The sequence below is a fragment of the Oncorhynchus clarkii genome, chromosome 7, assembly GCF_045791955.1.
Source record: "Oncorhynchus clarkii lewisi isolate Uvic-CL-2024 chromosome 7, UVic_Ocla_1.0, whole genome shotgun sequence".
NCBI lineage: Eukaryota > Metazoa > Chordata > Actinopteri > Salmoniformes > Salmonidae > Oncorhynchus > Oncorhynchus clarkii.
The window spans coordinates 41,902,703-41,921,049 of record NC_092153.1 but is presented as its reverse complement, the minus strand read 5'-3'; the positions used below and the strand labels follow the sequence as shown (position 1 = coordinate 41,921,049).

Genomic DNA, 18,347 nt, shown 5'->3' with positions numbered 1-18,347 from the left:
TCGGCTTATTTTATCAGAATTGGTCCGCATACACTTGAGAACAATACACTGTTGACGCTCACGCCGGTTTGTTTTCTCTCAGTCACTACCAAAAAAACACTTTTCGTTTGAGTTGGGCTTCAGCAGCATCGTATTAGTGGAAACCAAGACTATTCTCAGGGCAGACCTGGTTGTAGATAGATGTGTTCGATTCGCGTTGGGGACAATTTTAACATTTTAGCTAACCCTAACCCTTTTCCAAACCTTAACCTAATTCTCCTAACCTACTGCGTATGTTCTCCTCACCTGCTACGAAAAGGGTCAAAACCGACAGACCCCTCTGAGAAGAGTCTTGGTTTCCACTAATGAGATACAGCCCTGCATTAGATTAGGGGTGAAAAACCAGACTGCTGTAACATGATTGGCTGAACACGATACACATCATCTGGGGTTAGCATTCAGCCACTAGCATTGTGGTGTAAAAATTAAAATATGCATAAAGAGGAAATCGAAGCCTTTGCAGCCTGAATGGAAAATGTTTTTGGTAAAAACCGGTCCACAGGGAAACGAATGTACTGCCGGCGGAATACAATGCATTTGGACGGTAAGATGACATGACTCAATATCGCCATCTGCCAGCCTCTGGGCTAGTCTTACTGGTCTGTTACAGTCACAAACACACTGTGCCAACTTAATCAAATGTTTCTTCTCCTTCTCTCTCCTGTTCTTCCCACCTGTCCATTCATTTGTCCTATATGGATGGATTTGGGTATAGTTATAGCAGGGGTTGTGAATTAAAGATGTAAGGAGAGGGGGAGCGCTTTCACTCTTAGGATGCAGCTAACCTGACTAGTTTATGATGAAGTGGTGTCTGTCCCCCTCTCTGTCTCCTTCTCTGACCCATAACAGGGGGGGGTCACCTAATCTTCTGTGGATGCAGTGCTGTTCATTAGGAGGATCATATCCTGTCCTCTCTTTCACTCTACAGTTTCCTCTCCAATCCGTATTACCACTCAGATATAAATCTAGTATGACTGACTCCCTAACCACGAAAATACCACGATCCCCTTGACAGCAAACATCGATAAACCATCAGCGAGTAAACAGTTAACCCGCTAAACACTACCCCTCTCATCCTCTCCCCACTCCCCCGTGACAAACCTCACCAAAACCCTCCCGTGCGCCCATGTCCTTGGTTCAGGCGACATTCGGTGAACCTCGGACAGACCCTCGCACGTGAGGCGACGGGCCATTGAATTCATAATTCTGTCCTCTATTCCTAACGTTGTTCTGAATGCCTAGCACCACACCAGAAGGCAGGGAGACCTGCAGGGAGAGAAAACGCCCTGCGTTGTTTCACAGGCATGTGGAATCTGTAGGCTACATACATAACATCCCCATGGAGAGCAAAAACACATTTCATACTGTCTTATTAACGCAGTATATGGATGCACCGATACCGCGTAATTCAGACATAAGGCTTTCGGATGTATTTTTATCAACTGTGGGCCTGATGATTTGGTAGGCTACTCTCGATAAAATAGGTTATCAAGATGTTCTTAATAAACAGAACGCTTCGATGTGACACCACGGTAGACTATGATGACAATTAACAAGAATAATCTGCATACTAAACCCGTCGAATAGGAACCACACGGTGTTACCCTTTGTCAAATGAATAGGCTATTAGTTTGAATATTGGGGTAAGCTTAGACAGGAATAACTGATCTACGTTGACGTATCCACGAAGCGGAAAATAAATGCGCCAAGGCATTGTGGGCTGGATAGCCAACATGGGCGCAAGGAACAGCATTTATAACAATATAAAACTTGGTAGAAAAGTATTACCTTTGGCTTGAGTCTCATATTCGGCTACGATCTCCTTGTCCTTTCGGAATTTGGCCGTAGACATCATGGCTTGTTCTTCTAATCAAAAACACTATTCGTCGCAATAATGGGTTATAGGAGCAATCAGAAAAAAAATGGAACTGTAACTATTCGCTTGGAAGCAGACCCCACTGAAATATTGATAGCGAGCAGCCCCACAGCCCGTGGAATGGTATTGTCTTCTACCCCCTTCACTCTGGCCGCATTGCAAGAGTTTGGCGCTGCCGTATTCCCATTCGTGTGGACCCCTTCCTCAATGCGTTCCCAAACCCGTTTATAAAGCAAACAGAGGAGAGATGCATTCCCCTAAACCAACAATAACCAGTCAGCCAGCACGGCCGGATGCGGAGACTCCCAAAAAGTTTAGTCCTTCAGTGAGTGGCTGTAACCACGACGGTCGGAGGATGGCTTGGCTCCGTGGCTCTCTGCTCTTCCTCCTAGAGTCAGAGTGGGGTACATGGATGAGCTGGGAATGGGAAGCCAATGCGCAGGCATGGGGAAAAGCACACACACCATGCATGTATCGCATTTATTTGGTTGATACATAAACTGCTGAGTGCTTGTCCATACATATTCATTATCACACTAGCCCAGTATTTAATACTGTGTATGTATGGATAAAATAGTGGGCTTTTACACATCATTCAAACCTATAACAATGGGCAACTTTATTGATACTGCAGTGATTAGGCCAGATGCTGGGTGTTGCCATGTGTCTGGGGGTGGGTGTAGGGCCTTACAGGGTTGGGAGGGCAGTCAGATGATATCCAACTGTAGTTCTGAACAGTGACGGACCCTTGCCTACACACTACACTGTAATAACACATAGGGCTAATCTGACTCAATATAATAGCTGTACTCTTGAATTGTGATCGACTAATTATCCGACAGAAATGCATTACATTGTTTTAGGGTGGGGTCATATCTGGCAGAGCCCAGAGAACATAAAGCTACAAATATATTTCAGTTCAATGTGGTCCAACGTGCCCATGACATTGACAATATAATTGACTAAAAACAGTTTAACTCCGGGTGTGTTGTGAAAAGCAAAAACTCAGAAAAAGGTAAGAACACTTAAAAACAAACTGGGGTACCTTTTATAGGGGTTTGTAAATTATATAGGCATTTATACTTTGTATTAGTTTATTGGTAGCTTAGAACACGTTACAGTTCACATAGCCTAGGCCTATATCATTGTGTGAAATAGAGTCATGTGGTGCTTGCAAAACATGGGCATATCGCAATGTAAACCAATCAATGAGTTATAGCTGTTTTACTAAACTAACTATAGCAGCTGAGCGACAACCCCTTTAAAGAAGGTGCTATCAAAGTTTAGCCCTACAGATGATATTAATGATGTTATATATACAACATTGGATCTTGCAGAGTAGTAGGCTGCAATATAGCCTGGAATTGAAGCACGAGGTTAAAATCTATCATGTTTTTTTTTTTTTACAGACATTCAGATCTAATATATTTATAATTAGCTCATTGTTATATCTGCGGTCAGATCACGCAATGGTCTTGCAAGTTGCAATATTGTCGCGAGATGCATTTGGCTGTGGAAAAGAAATAGGAGGATATTTAAATACATACATTACAACAATGTGAAAAACTAAAGGCTTTTATACGTGGAGGGAAATACAACTGTTGCATTTGAGCATGTGTGGCATAAGAATGAAAGCCCTGTGGAAGCAGCCTGTTGCTAAATTCACAATTATTTCCTTTTCACTCATCCATAAGTGAAGGGGGAAATAATAGTGATCAAGCTATATACGAGTATTTCGCTTTTTTTTGCCATAGAAAAGTCTCAGGACCAGAGGTAGGCTAAGGAGCTAGCTAGTCAAGTCCACTGAGATATAATAAGAAGGTACAGTCTCCGGGACACCGTTAGCCAACTAGCTAGATACCCATTGTCTTTCTACAAACGTTGACATACATCCAAGTTATAAGTTGCAAAAGTTACTTTTCTAACTATTTGTGTGATATAAACGCATACTGCATCGCACACGCTTTACAATGCAAGTTGCTAAAAGCCAATCTTATACATGCACCACATTGATTTTTACCTCGTATGTCGACTTCAATGAGAATACGAGCTTTACTATTTAATTGAAGTCCCTCGTGAAGATTTATTTGGTGCTTTCTTCACAAATTCTCAAAAAAATAACCCCGCCTCTTCATGGAAAAATATTAGATTTTACATCTTTCGATTGGCTGAATTGATTATGAATGACATAGCATCCTTTAAATCGACTGTCAAGATTACCTAGGTAGGCGTGATTTACGATTATTACCCAATGGAATAGTCATTATTGTCCCCGAGAGCCAATCGAAATTTGACATAAAGCCGTTTAAAAATGTTTCAGGAAGTATCGGCAGCTAACAGGAAGTTATAAACAATCAACACAACAGTGAAACTAGCTGGCTACTACTACAACAATTGACTGAATCTGTGAATGCAACGACGTAACTGAACAAAGATTCAGGAAATTGTTTCATATGAGAAGAGCACGTCGAAGATAAGTTGAAATGGCAACAGACCATTGGCTATTTTGAACATCGGATGCTGTGTTATTGTGGTCACTCGTTACTTTAACGAACGTAGCTAACGATAGCTATCTTGCGGCTCTGTGTTGACAAGTAGTTAACGTAGCTAGCTTGCTATCAACAAGCGTCGGTAGCTATCTAGTTAGCTAATTATTGACACCTCCAATATAGACGTGGAAACGTTAACGGTAGCTATATGACAACGTTACGCCATCTGATTTGTGGCGTATGTTTTATAACCAACCTGCTGCTAGCGACGTCCAGCTAGTTGTTGCTAGCTAAGTTACCTACTAAGTTATCCACTAAGTTATCCAGTAACAATAGTGTTTAGCTAGCTAACTTAGGTAACAGTTAGCGATACATTTTTATTTTTGGTAACGTTCGCTTCAGAGGAGCTACCATTGCTACATTGATCGATCTGTTTTGACACATTTCCTCTGGACACTGGGATTCTGGGGCTAGCAGAACAGTATTTGAAGAGCATGTCTACCTCCAACTTCAAAAACAAATGTGTCACTCAAGTGAATTGTATATACTGTGAGAGTCTACTCTGCACAAGAGGAATGAAGGCAGTACTTCTTGCAGACACCGAAATTGAGCTGTTTTCTACGGACATACCTCCCAACAGGTAAGCAATACCGCCACTATGGTGTTATGACATGATCACTGCATGTGTGGATGTAGTTGTGTCTAATGAGCTAATATTATGTTTTCTATTGGGGGAGGGGATCGCTCAGTTGTTTTTGTTGAGTGTTTGTGATTACAGAGAGAGATATAGTGAATACTTTATAAATTGACATAAGTTCTTATCAATTATCACACTCTATGGCTAGAATGAGATGGTGCCCCTTTGTTCTCTCCCCCCCCCCCCTCTAGGACTGTTGACTTTGTGGCCAGCTGCTACTCTACAGAAAGCTGCAGATGCAAACTGAGAGATATCGCCTGCCTGAAATGGTGTGTATTTAACCTTACTGTAATCACAGATTTGCCTACTCCCATCACTCTAACCTGTTTGCATCGCCATATAATCCTATGTGCTTTATGTTTACAAAATAACAGTGCAACACTGCTGTGGCTGTTTTGGTGGGGGTGTTGTTTATTCATGTTTATATTGACAAATACCAATGTAAATGTGTGCAAATGTCCATGTGTTGTGCTTCAGTAGGAAGTTGTTCAGCCAGCAGTTTGGTGGGTACAGGGAGGCTTTTGTCAGGCCCCTTTTGTTTCTCCGGTGCTTTGTTGTTCACAGAAACGCATTGGGTAGATAATAGACACCTACTGCCTACTGATAGTTAGCACTTTCACAGGTGCTCCCTATAAAAAGCTGACATGTTTTTTTTGTTTCTCTCTCTCTCCTCCCTGTCTCTCTCTATATATATCAATTTCCCCCTACCCCTTTCTCTGTATCTATTTCCCCCGCTCTGCCTCCCCTCTCTCCCCCTCTTCAGTGGTAATGTTGTGGGGTATCACGTGGTCGCTCCCTGTAAGCCCTGCTTGCTGTCCTGTAACAATGGCCATTTCTGGATGTTTAACAGTGATGCTGTGTCCACCCTCAACCGACTGGATGTTACAGGTTAAAACTTCTTCACTCACTGTCTCCCCAGCACACTGCCCTCTTACAGTGCCTGCTCATGAACAATACAGACTGTATCCCAAGAGGAATGTCCTGAACCCAAAGGAGTTAGTTAAAGTAGATGTAAAGAAGAAATTCCCCTAAATACATAGTTTGTGACAAGACACAGTACCCTCTGCAATACCGACTGACACAATGTTTGGCATTGTATGTGTACTCTTCCTATCTCTACTTCCACATCTGTAAGCACCAGCAGGAAAAAAAATGCAGAGGTTGAATATATTACTTGGGGTCGTTGTGCAACGCCTGGATGCTAGCCTGTTTCCGCTTTGGCCAATTTTTGATTGGCTTAGCGAGTTGGCGAGACTTAATTAAACTGCTGCACCACAGTCTGCCACACACAAACTTTGGTGTTGACTTTGTCTTTTGTTGCAGGTTTAAACTTGTTGCTGTGGGGAGACCTTCCCGAGCTAGTGGACAGCGAGAACGAGGAATCAGAAAGCCCATCAGAGGAGGAGTGTATCAGGTAGAGAGGGATGAGAGATGGAGGAGCGAGATGTTACCCTGTGACCTACCAGAACCCCCAGGAACAGACAGAGAAGAAGCAGTGAGCGGAAGAGGAGAGGGGGGCTTACCCTGTGACCACATCCCCCTTCCCAACATCTGCCCGTTAGAAACACACTCTCCTCTCACGGTCCGATCTTTCTCCCTTTCACTCTCTCTCTCTCTCTCTCTTTGGGTGAAACCAATGGTAGAACTGCCCTCTCTCCTCAAACTCACAACTGAACCCCCACTCAAACAAACTCATCTTTCTGATTCACCGACGGACAGCCGGATGGATGGATGGTCTTACCATTTCACATGGCTATTTTATACCCTTTGGGTTGCCTATTGCCATTGGACACTGGATTAAACATTGTATGCTGTGTTTTAGATGTTTGTCAGTCGTGTTGCTCCTTGAACAATCACGATGATGTGTTTAAGTTTCAGAATCTGACATTGTTTACATTGAGTATTTGCCAGTTTATCTTGTCACTCTTTCACGAGGAGGGCCAGTGTGATCAACAGATGGTACTAGAACATACAGTATAGATACGAGTTTGGTTCTAGGGTGACTCTGGTGGGACTGAAGATGCTCTAGGAAAATAGATTAGGCCTAATTACGCGCATGTCATCTGAACTTGGCGAAGGAGCCGGGCAGAAAATACATGATCGTGAAAAGGAAAGCTGATGTCCACTCACTACATTGTTGACATAGTAACAATATTGCAGCAAAAACAGTGAGAAAGTTGCTATCCAAACCCTGTATGATTGAAAACTTGAACGGTTGTGTGCTTGTCAGAGCACTGTATGAGTATACTGTATAATTGAGTATGGATCACTTACATAAAGGAGTGCCTGTGTAGAGCAGAACTTTCTATTGCTGCTGAAGCTTTTGCTTCAGCCGACCTTCTCAACTTGTATTCTAATGGCCTTGGATCTGATTTTTATTCTGTGGAGAGCTGTGGGCTGACTGTCATTGCAGGAGGTCATGCTCAGCCTCTCACTGGAACTAAAATGTGTTTCGCTAGCATTGTTTTGATGCATCGGTGCCCAGCAAGTACTGTCGCAATGAGTGACATATCTTACATTAGCGTTAATATACCTCCCAGTTCAAGCAGACAAGCTATGCCTGTGTTAAAAAGATATGCTGAAGCTTACATGGGATATTATTTTAGGGGTCATAACGAGCATTACGAAAGGTATACCTACACACCAAATACCTGAAATGGCAGTCACCAATTTGAAATGGCAGTCACCAAGGCCCAGCGCAGTCAAAAATGTGATTTTTATGTTTCCACACTGAGGGTGGAATAATACTGTGAAATTGTGAATATGATGATAATGCCTTTTTAGTGTAAAAGCTTTTTGAAAAGACCACCTGAAATTGCAGCCTGTTTTGGTGGGATGGAGTAGGATGGCAGTAAATTGGTTAATTGACCAATAAGAAAGAGTTCCAAACCTCTCGGCCAATAACAACTAGTTTTCCGTTTCCCCACTCAGACCACAAAATTCTTGCTTGAGAAATTGCTCTTTGCTAAGAAGCTATTTTAGTTTATTTTTGACAATGTTTAATTCAAAACTATCCCATCAAGGTAAGGTACTTGATTGATACCCAGAAGTGAGTTCATATTGAGGTGAAAGCAGTTGCATTGGACCTCATTTTAAATGATGTTCTAAGCTCTGGTTTAGTGGATCACATCTTGTGACGTGATTAACAAAATGATTAGCCATTTATCTAAATCCCACAGACAATCTCTTTCCACTTAAATGTTCCTTTTGTTTAATTTTCATTCACAAAAGCAATGTTTTGTAGTGTACTGTTAGTTTTTATTTTTCTCTTGTTTATTTCACATTTCACTTGCATTTGAGTGTTACGTTTGGAGGCTGGTTTTTGTTTTGAGGTTTTAACTTAGGTGATACCGTCACTAAGAGCTTCCTATAGCATAGGACAATAGGGAGATAATCAATGACCATCAAAACCGTGACCAATTAAAGAAAATATTTAAAAAAGAAATCTCCCTTGAATATGATTAACTTAAGTAGCGTGCTTTTTATTTATTCATTTTAATGTTTGTATTTATTAACAGGCATTTGCTGTGTTTATACTGATGTGACTTGCCCTGCTGAAAAAAATATGTATATTCTGAAATTGCACTGAAACTGCATTGGTAGTTTGAAACATTTGTTATTTTTAATGCTTCTTGTATTGATAATACACCTTTTTCCAAAATATCTATTGTTTTGTGAACTTTTTGGTCACAAAGAATCTTCAGGTACTGAAGCAACTCTTCACATGTGAGTTCTCTAACATTGAGTTCAGTCCTAACTGTGTTAGGTGTGTAATGTCTGTGGATGTGATGTTGGAATGTTGCGCTGACTGTCCTGGTCCTGATCTGCCAGCCTGCCATGGCAGCTCTCAAGTGATTCCGCCAGCACTGGGCTCCCTGCAACACACAATACATACAGCACAGCCATGGTAGGAGTCCATATGCACACTCAGCAAACGTGCGTGTGTAGGTTTTTACTATACTTGTGAGTACCGGAAGTCCTCACAAGAATAGTAAACCAACAAAAATTCAGAGAAGTGAGGCCATTTTGCCATCCACACTTTGAGAAAGGCTATTTTATGCTTAGGCGTTAGGGTTAAAATGAAGGTTAGGGAAGGATTTTTAAATGGAAATTGTTGGTCCCCAAAAAGTCCTAAAGTATAGTAAGACACGCTGCCTTCAGAAACTATTCAGACCCCTTGACTTTATTCACATTTTGTTACATTACAGCCTTATTCTAAAATTGATTAAAATGTTGTTGTTTTTTCCCTTCATCAATCTACACACAATACCCCATAATGACAAAGCTAAAACAGTTTTTCTAGACCTATATTTACATAAGTATTCAGACCCTTTACTCAGTAGTTTGTTGAAGCACCTTTGGCAGCGATTATAGCATTGAGTCTTCTTGGGTATGACGCTACAAGCTTGGCACCCGTATTTGTGGAGTTTCTCCCATTCTTCTCTGTAGATCCTCTCAAACTCTGTCAGGTTGGATGGAGAGCGTCGCTGCACAGTTATGTTCAGGTCTCTCCAGAGATGTTCGATCGGAGTCTAGACTCTGGCTGGGCCACTCAAGGACGTTCAGAGACTTCTGCGTTGTCTTGGCTGTGTGCTTAGGGTCATTGTCCTGTTGGAAGGTAAACCTTCGCCCCCAGTCTGAGGTCCTGAGCGCTCTGGAGCAGGTTTTCATCAAGGATCTCTCTGTATTTTGCTCCTTCTCATCTTACAGCACGAAGATCAGGACCAGTCTACTGTCAGTCTGTATGTACACACACGTCACACTGTGCAATGTAACCCCCTCTCTGTTTCGTCTCACAGGATATTGATAAGGAGTATGAACCAAAAGGCCTGTCCTGATTTTTCTACTGGGTTAGAACCCAGACGTCACCAGACTGAATATCATCATACAGCCTCCAGTCACTGGGTTGGTACTTTTGTGTATTGGTTTTAGCTTGTGTGTTTCTACATGTACCCTGTGTGTGTGATGGTGCTCCTCAGGGATGACTATAACACGGAGGAGTCTCCACTTACTGACGAGGAAGAGCGGGAGAACTACGCCAGAGAATCGTACCCTTCCAACAATATCATTTTCGGTTATGATACTTTGCAATCTTTGTTTTTCATTCCCTTCACCTTGATCACCAGACTACTAAGACTGTCGATGAAGATCAAACCGTTCCAAACATCCTGTACTTTCAACATGAACCCTCTCAATTACTGTATGCCCGCTATAAGTGATAACGTTCGATAGGTACTGCTGAAGGAGGGATCATTGCGTCATGCAGGAGCGAGGAGAAAGATGAGTTTGCCGTCCAACTGCCACCGGCGTCCCCCAGTGGCTTGAGAGGAGCGGCACACACAGACAGCCATAGCTACCCACCAGGTGAAAGACCTCGGCCCTAGGGCGAATGGCTGCTCTTGTCATATAGTAATATCACCTGAATTTCAACCAAGAGTAAATTACCAAATGTCTCTGTTTCAGTTCTGATTTAATGTATGATAGATAGTATTACTTGCACTTCTATAACACTTTTTTTTGAATGATCAAATTAAATACAATGTTATGTCACATGCGTCGAATACATCAGGTATACTGTGAAATGCTTGCTTACGAGCCCTTAACCAACAATGCAGTTTTAAGAAAAATAAGTGTTAAGTAAAAAAATAGATAAGTCAAAAATAATAACTAAAGAGCAGCTGTAAAATGACAGTAGCGAGGCTATATACAGGGGGTACCGGTACAGAGTCAATGTGTGGGGGCACAGGTTAGTCAAGGTAATTGAAGTAAAATGTACATGTAGGTAGAGTTGGTCGTGTAAAATAGGGGTGGGGGAGAGTTGGCAGTGTAAAATAGGGGGTGGGGGGACAATGCAAATATCTGTTCAAGAGTCTTATGGCTGGGGGGCAGAAGCTGTTAAGAAGCCTTTTGGACCTAGACTTGGCACTCTGGTACCGCTTGCCATGCGGTAGCAGAGAGAACAGTCTATGACTAGGGTGGCTGGAGTCTTTGACAATTTTTAGGGCCTTCCTCTGACGCCGCCTGGTATAGAGGTCCTGGATGGCAGGAAGCTTGGCCCCAGTGATGTATTGGGCCGTACGGACTACCCTCTGTAGTGCCTTGCGGTTGGAGTTCGAGCAGTTACCATACTAGGCAGTAATGCAACCAGTCAGGATGCTCTCGGTGGTGCAGCTGTAGAACTTTGAGGATCTGAGGACCTATGCTAAATCTTTTCAGCCTCCTGAGGGGGAATAGGCTTTGTCGTGCCCTCTTCACAACTGTCTTAGTGTGTTTGGACCAAGATAGTTTGTTGGTGATGTAGACACCAAGGAAGTTAAAGCTCTCAACCTGCTCCACTACAGCCCTGTCGATGAGAATGGGGGCGTGCTCAGTCCTCCTTTTCCTGTAGTCCACAACCATGGTGCTGCATCATCATGGTCTGTTTCAACAAAGTGTGATTTGTTTAGCTTGAACTAATTAGGTTAGGAGACTTCACTCAGTCTGGCAGCCAGCTGTTTTTTTGATGTGTCACAGGCCACCCGGCGCCTATTCAAGTCTGTTGTCAAGACCCCCCTGCTGTCCTGCTCTCTGACAACCGAACACAAGAGGGCAGCATATCATTGCCATTCCACTCATTGTAGGTTCACATATAGATTGATAGCCACAAAGGACAATCCGCATTGTTAAAGGGCTTCGTTAAAGGCTTTAATATGTGATGAAAGAGTTTGAATGATTTTGAATGACAATGTGTGTCAGGTGGTTCCTACCTCTATCCTTCCGGGTCTGTTTCCTGCTTGTCACTTACTGGTACCGAGGGACTTTTAATTTCCTTTTCATATCTAAAAGTTTGATCATGAATATTTGTAGGATATTGTTTTACGCCTATTCAAACAGATAGGGAACTATATATAAAATGTGATTGCGGTCCAAAAATGCAATTATATTCCTCAATGCCGAGTCTTTCCAGATCCTTGCCCTCTTCAATTCAAACCAGAGGTTTCCAATGGGGTTCAAGTCTGAAGACTGAGATGGCAGTTGCAACATGTTGATTTTGTGATCAATTACTAATGACTTAGTGGATTTTCAGTTGTGCTTGAGCTGTATGATTCACTTGCGTCAAAGTTTCAGCCTCTCGGCAGAAGCAACCTGATTTTTGCCTAAAAATGTTCTGGCACTAGGTGAAGTTCATGATGCCGTTGACCTTAAAGGCCCCCAGGACCAGTAAAAGCAAAATGGCCCCATAACATCAAAGATCCACCACCATATTTTACATGTAGGTATGGGGTTCTTTTCTGCATATTTATTTCATAGCAAAAACCCACCACTGGTGTGCGTGGCCAAAGAGCTCTATTTTCATGTCATTCAACAAATGTAAACTCCAGGAGTTTGCTAAACGGCATTGGCACTTGGATTGGAACCGGTGCTATGGTCAGATGACATGAAAATAGAGCTCTTTGACCACACACATCAGTGTTGGGTTTTGCGGTTTAAAAAAATCTGCATATACAGAGAAGGGCTACTGCAAAATATGTTGGTAGCAACAAACCTGGATGCCTCTAAAAGGAGGCTGAAATTTGGCCTCAAAGTGGATCTTCAGCAAGAAAACATCCCCAAGTACCAATTACAATGTGTTCCAATAACCCCAAACACACATTAGTATCAAAATAATTTCCCCAAAAAAATTGCATACAATAATAGCTCAGTATTTGTATTATTTTATACAGTCTTTTTTTTGTTCATCTTTATCAAGGGTGCTAATCATTTTGGACCTGACTGTATCTGTCCCTATACAGAGAGATTTGACAGCAGTTTGTAAAGAAGGGAGACTGTGACTAATCCACTCTGAAACTCCACTGTGTAACTATGAATAAAATATGTAAAAAATCAAAGATAAAAAAGGAAATATGAGAAAGAGGCAGGGCAAGAGAGATGTTATGGAGGAGGATGTTTGCTTTGAAATTCGACTCTTACTGAGCCCCCTCCACGCCCAACTAAATTCTCTGTGCGCACAGCTCGCTGCATTGCCATAGAAACCTTCCCTTTAATCACAACAGAACCTCATTTCTTCCTCCTGACAAAGGCTCCACATCTGCCTTGGAGACCGCCTGCACCAGCCAGTCCCCAGTCCCAAGGCCCAACCTCCTACTCTCTAAGCCCTGCCAACCAGCAGGCCACCACTGCTCTTCCTACTCTCTCCTCTTTTCACTGTCTCCCTCACTTTCTTATTTCCTCCCCATTTTCCTTCTCTTATTACTCCCATGCTCTTTCCATTCACTCCTCCACCTTCTGCCCCCACTATCCTTTTTGCCGTCTACTCTGATTTGAGCCCCTATTCTTATCCCTATTTTGCTTCACATGAAATATTGCGAGTAGTCTCAGACAAAGCATAAGAGCAGCTAGTGGAAACTTGCTGAGAGACATTTTACACCCACACTTGCCAGACCTGCATCTACATGAACACTCTCTGTCTCTCTCGCTCTCGCTCTCTTATCTGAGCTTTCCAAACTGGCCTGTTTCCTGTTCATTTTTGCCATTTCTATCTCACCTCCTCTATGTCCTTATCAGTTACAGTCAATGTCCTGTTTTGTATTATTTTTTTCCTGTGTTTTTGCCTTCACTCTCTCTTTTGGCTCTCGTCACTGTAGGTCGAGTCAAAACGACACTTAATTTATTTTACGTAATACTTGCATGCAGTTCGTCAATCCTTTCCAAATCCGTTTAGATATGTGTATGTACGACAACATATTTACCCTCTCCCCTGGTAGGATTCACTTTTTATATGGCATGTTATCAGCTTCTAAGCACAAGAGAGGGCAATGGATTTTTATTGCTACGATAAATCACCTCCCTTCACACAAACCAGAAATATAATTTATTTGCAACAACTCCGTGATCTGCACCGGTTAAGACTCTCACCCTAATTCCCTTTTCTCTCTCTCTCCTTTTCAGAATGTCTTTTTGGGAATTGTGCCAGGTATTTCCCTAGTCTGCCTGCTGCTCTGGAACATGACTAAAGAGCCCAGAGCCCTCCCCCCATTCCCCTCCAATTCACCCACCAATATGTGCTGCTAGGCAACCAGCAGACCAAGAGTCTCCAACCAATCAGGCTGTGCTGTTATTTTTCAAATCCGTTGATTGAACCTCTACCTTCAGATACCATTTTATTCATGTTCTGTTTTAGGTTTTATTCTCACTTTAAAGGGTCAGTTTTCCAGGCTTTGTGTATTTTGGGGGGTGAATGTTGTGCCTAGTCCTAAACTTGGCATAAAGGCAGTCCACCACTAAGCGGCAACACTAGCAGTTTACTTTTGCTTTCAGCTGGGCAAAAAAACAGGCTACCGGGCAGTGGATGCTAAGTAATCTAGATCCTTTACCTGTAGATATTTTGTAATTGACTGTGTGATTTACACAGATTTCTGTTTAATATGATTATACAACGTTATATCATTATCAGCAGTGCTACTATTGTCAGTACACTTGCATTAAAGTCATGATAGTCATCACTTTTCAGTAGTTCTAAATTAAAAAGCAAGCAATGTTATTATGCTCTCTTTCATAGTGGTTTTCCCTTCTATGAGAGGACATACATCTGAAATACTTGTGTTCTGGTGTGGACTTAAAAACCCTCAGTTTGTGGTAAATGTGAAATGTTAAGATGACAGAGTCTGCTGGAACCAGAACAGGCCCTGGGCTAGGTTAAACATTAGTCTTGATCAGCCTTCTGAGTTTCAGTTGACTTGGCGTCATTCTGCCATTTACAGGAAGTTTGCTCATTAATAATTACAGCGGCCCTCCATTTCACAGGCTGCTAAGGGGGTTCTAGTCTGAGGAGACATGTAAATCCCCCACTGGTGGAAAAAGTACCCAACTGTCATACTTGAGTAAAAGTAGAAAATGACTCAAGTGAAAGTCACCCAGTAAAATACTATTTGAGTACAAGTCTTTGGTTTTAAATATACTTATGTATTAGAAGTAAATGTAATTGTTAAAATATACTTAAGTATTCAAAGTAAAAGTATAAATCATTTCAAATTCCTTAAATAAAGCAAACCAGACGCCACCATTTTCTTTTTTTACAGACAGCCAGGGTCACTCCAACACTCAGACATCATTTATAAACAAAACATTTGTGTTTAGTGAGTCTGCCAGATCAGAGGCAATAGGGATGACCATGGATGTTCTCTTGATACTGTAAGTGCGGGAATTTGACAATTTTCCTGTCCTGCTAAGTATTAAAAATGTAACGAATACTTTTGGGTGTCACGGAAAACGTATTGAGTAAAAGGGCATTATTTTCTTTAGGAATGTAGTGAAGTAAAATTAAAAGTTGTCAAAAATATAAATAGTAAAGTACAGATAACCCAAAAAACGACTTAAGTAAAAAATACGTTAAAGTACTACTTAAGTACTTTACACCACGGAATTCCCCTGAGCCCCAACTTTATTTCACCATGTGCACTGGGGACCACTGCTTTTTACGAGGGCTCCGTATTCCCTGTTATTACAGGTCCAAACATCTATTCTCTTATTCCTCATTGTCCTTTCATTCCACTAGAATAAGTTTGCCCTAAATATTTGGGACAAATCATTCACTAAACCCTAGACCTCAACTAAATCTTGTAATGAATCGTGTGGAAATTGAGCAAGTCGAGGAGACTAAACTGCTTGAAGTAACCCAGGATTGTAAACTGTCACGGTCAAAACATACTGATACCACAGTAGCTAAGATGGGGGATGTCTGTCTGTAATAAAGTGCTGCTCTGCCTTCTTAACAGCACTATCAACAAGGAAAGTCCTAAAGAGGGACTTAGGAAAATTACAATTGGTATTGAAATGTTGAATACTCAGAGCTGTCTGTTTAAACTACGAGCACACAGCTCAGACACCTATGCATACCTCACAAGACATGCCACCAGAGATCTCTTCACAGTCCCCAAGTCCATAACAGACTATGGGAGGCGCACGGTACTACATAGAGCCATGACTACATTGAACTCTATTCCACATCAAGTAACTCACGCAAGCAGTAAAATCAGATTTAAATACAGATAAAAATACACCATATGGAACAGCGGGGGCTGTGAAGAGACACACACACACACACAGGCACAGACACACGCATATACACACACACATAATAACATATGCACTATGTACACATGTAGTTTGTGTTGTAGAAATGTAGCAGTAGAGTAATGGCCTGAGGGTACACACTTAATGTGTTGTGCAATCTGCTGTGAAATGTAATGTCATGTTTTTTTGTAAAACTGCCTTTATTTTGCAATACCCCAGGAAGAGTAGCTTCTGCCTTGGCCACAGCTAATGGGGATCCATAATAAATACAAATATCTCTCGGCCAGCCCTGGTTCATTCTCTGTCCTTCCTTAGTCTCTATGCTCCTATCAGTCCCTCCCCCACCCTATCCCCCAAGTGTCCCTCCTCGTCTCTGCTCTCTGGTGGCTGTGCAGATGGTTCTTTGTTGGTGTTTCATTATGGGGCCGAGGTCAGTGTGCCCTAACATTAACCCATGGATACTCCTCCCTCGGTTTCTCTGTCTCACGGCCTCCGAATGGTACGCCATAATTTCTCAATCAACGTTCGCTTATCTATGACGTCTCCTTAACTACAGCTCCACCAATGTTTGAGAATACACAGAATGTCAGTCTCTCGCTACCTTGGTGATGAGGAAGGAGCCTTATAAACCCCCAGATAAAGATCTGGCCAGTAGCCACCCTACAATTCAACTGTTGTGGTTGTGACTGAAAGGAAGAGCATATCTGTATTACCAACCTATTACATCAGAAGATAGTCAAATTTCAGAAGAGCTGAGACATTTCAATTTGGACACCGTCTCATTGGTGTTCAATCTACACTGAACGAAAATACAAACGCAACATGTAAAGTGTTGGTCCCATGTTTCATGAGCTGAAATAAAAGATCCCAGAAATGTTCCATATGCACAAAAGGCTTATTTCTCTATAATGTTGCACACAAATTTGTTTACATCCCTATTCATGAGAAATGTTTGCTTATGCCAAGATAATCCATCCACCTGACAGGTGTGACATAATAAGAAGCTGATTAAACAGCTTGATCACAGGTGCACCTTGTGCTGGGGACAATAAAAGGCCACTTTAAAATGTGCAGTTTTGTCACACAACATAATGCCACAGATGTCTCAAGTTAAGGGAGTGTGCAATTGGCATGTTGACTGCAGGAATGTCCACAAGAGCTGTTGCCAGAGAATTGAATGTTAATTTCTCTACCATAAGCCATCAACATCATTTTTTTTTTTTAAATTCAGTACGTCCAACCGGCCTCACAACTGCAGACTACGTGTATGGCGTTGTGTGGGCGAGCGGTTTGCTGATGTCAACGTTGTGAACAGAGTGCCCCATGGTGGGGTTATGGTATGAGCAGGCATAAGCTACGGACAACACAATTGCACAGAGATACATTGCCATGCCATTCATCCTCCGCCATTACCTCATGTTTCAGCATGATAATGCACTGCCCCATGTCACTTTAATGAAGAAGCAGGGAGTCAGGAAGCAGGTACAGATGATTAGTTTAATAATGCCCCTAGAGCGTTACAAAACAAGAGACACGTCTGACATGAAAACAGAACCAATACTGCCTGATGACTGAGGTTGGTGAGGGCTATAAGAAGGGAGAGTAGTCAGGGTGGTGATGAAGTCTGGGTGTGCTTAACGATGGGAGCAGGTGTGCGCAATAATGGTTGCCAGGTGTGCGCAATGTGGGTTGCCAGGCCAGGTGGTTAGTGGACAGGCGATGTCGAGCGCCGGAGGGAGGGAGCAGGCGTGGCAGTGGCAAGGATCTGTACACAGAAGCTCAAAATGTTCAAATTCTTCCATGGCCTGCATACTCACCAGACATGTCATCCTTTGAACATGTTTGGGATGCTCTGGATCGACTTGAACAACAGCGTGTTCCAGTTCCCGCCAATATTCAGCAACTTCACATAGGACAAAATCAACAACTATGTGAAGGAGATCTGCATGATGTAAATGGTGGTCACACCAGATACTGACTGGTTTTCTGATCCACACCCCTATCTTTTTACCCCCTTTTTCTCCCCAATTTCATGGTGTCCAATTGTTAGTAGTTACTGTCTTGTCTCATTGCTACAACAACGGGCTCGGGAGAGACGAAGGTTGAGAGCCATGTCCTTCTCCTTCAAAACACAACCCAACCAAGCCGCACTGCTTCTTAACACAGCGCGCATCCAAACCGGAAGCCAGCCGCA

General features: G+C 42.4%; 2 protein-coding genes across 5 annotated transcripts in view; one reads left to right on the top strand and one right to left on the bottom strand.

Moving 5' to 3' along the window:
* The window catches only part of LOC139413330 (SLIT-ROBO Rho GTPase-activating protein 2-like), a 123,394-nt gene extending 119,403 nt beyond the window's left edge, over nucleotides 1-3,991 (bottom strand). For 3 of the 4 annotated variants that reach the window (XM_071160554.1, XM_071160556.1, XM_071160555.1), the window contains exons 1-2: nucleotides 3,936-3,991; nucleotides 1,828-2,303 (exon numbers count right to left, since the gene is read on the bottom strand). In XM_071160554.1, the coding sequence (XP_071016655.1) occupies nucleotides 1,828-1,894 (67 nt within the window). In that variant the 5' untranslated portion in view covers nucleotides 1,895-2,303; nucleotides 3,936-3,991. Of the gene's footprint in view, nucleotides 1-1,145; nucleotides 1,234-1,827; nucleotides 2,304-3,935 lie in introns of those variants that run through there. The other variant, XM_071160558.1, reaches the window with a different exon arrangement.
* A 255-nt stretch (nucleotides 3,992-4,246) lies between these two features.
* LOC139413329 (protein FAM72A-like) lies at nucleotides 4,247-8,764 on the top strand. The gene is made up of 4 exons (XM_071160553.1): nucleotides 4,247-5,044; nucleotides 5,293-5,370; nucleotides 5,865-5,989; nucleotides 6,425-8,764. Exons 1-4 carry the CDS (start codon nucleotides 4,899-4,901, stop codon nucleotides 6,517-6,519), a joined length of 444 nt encoding a protein of 147 aa, XP_071016654.1. The 5' UTR covers nucleotides 4,247-4,898; the 3' UTR covers nucleotides 6,520-8,764.
* The last annotated feature ends 9,583 nt before the right edge of the window (nucleotides 8,765-18,347 follow it).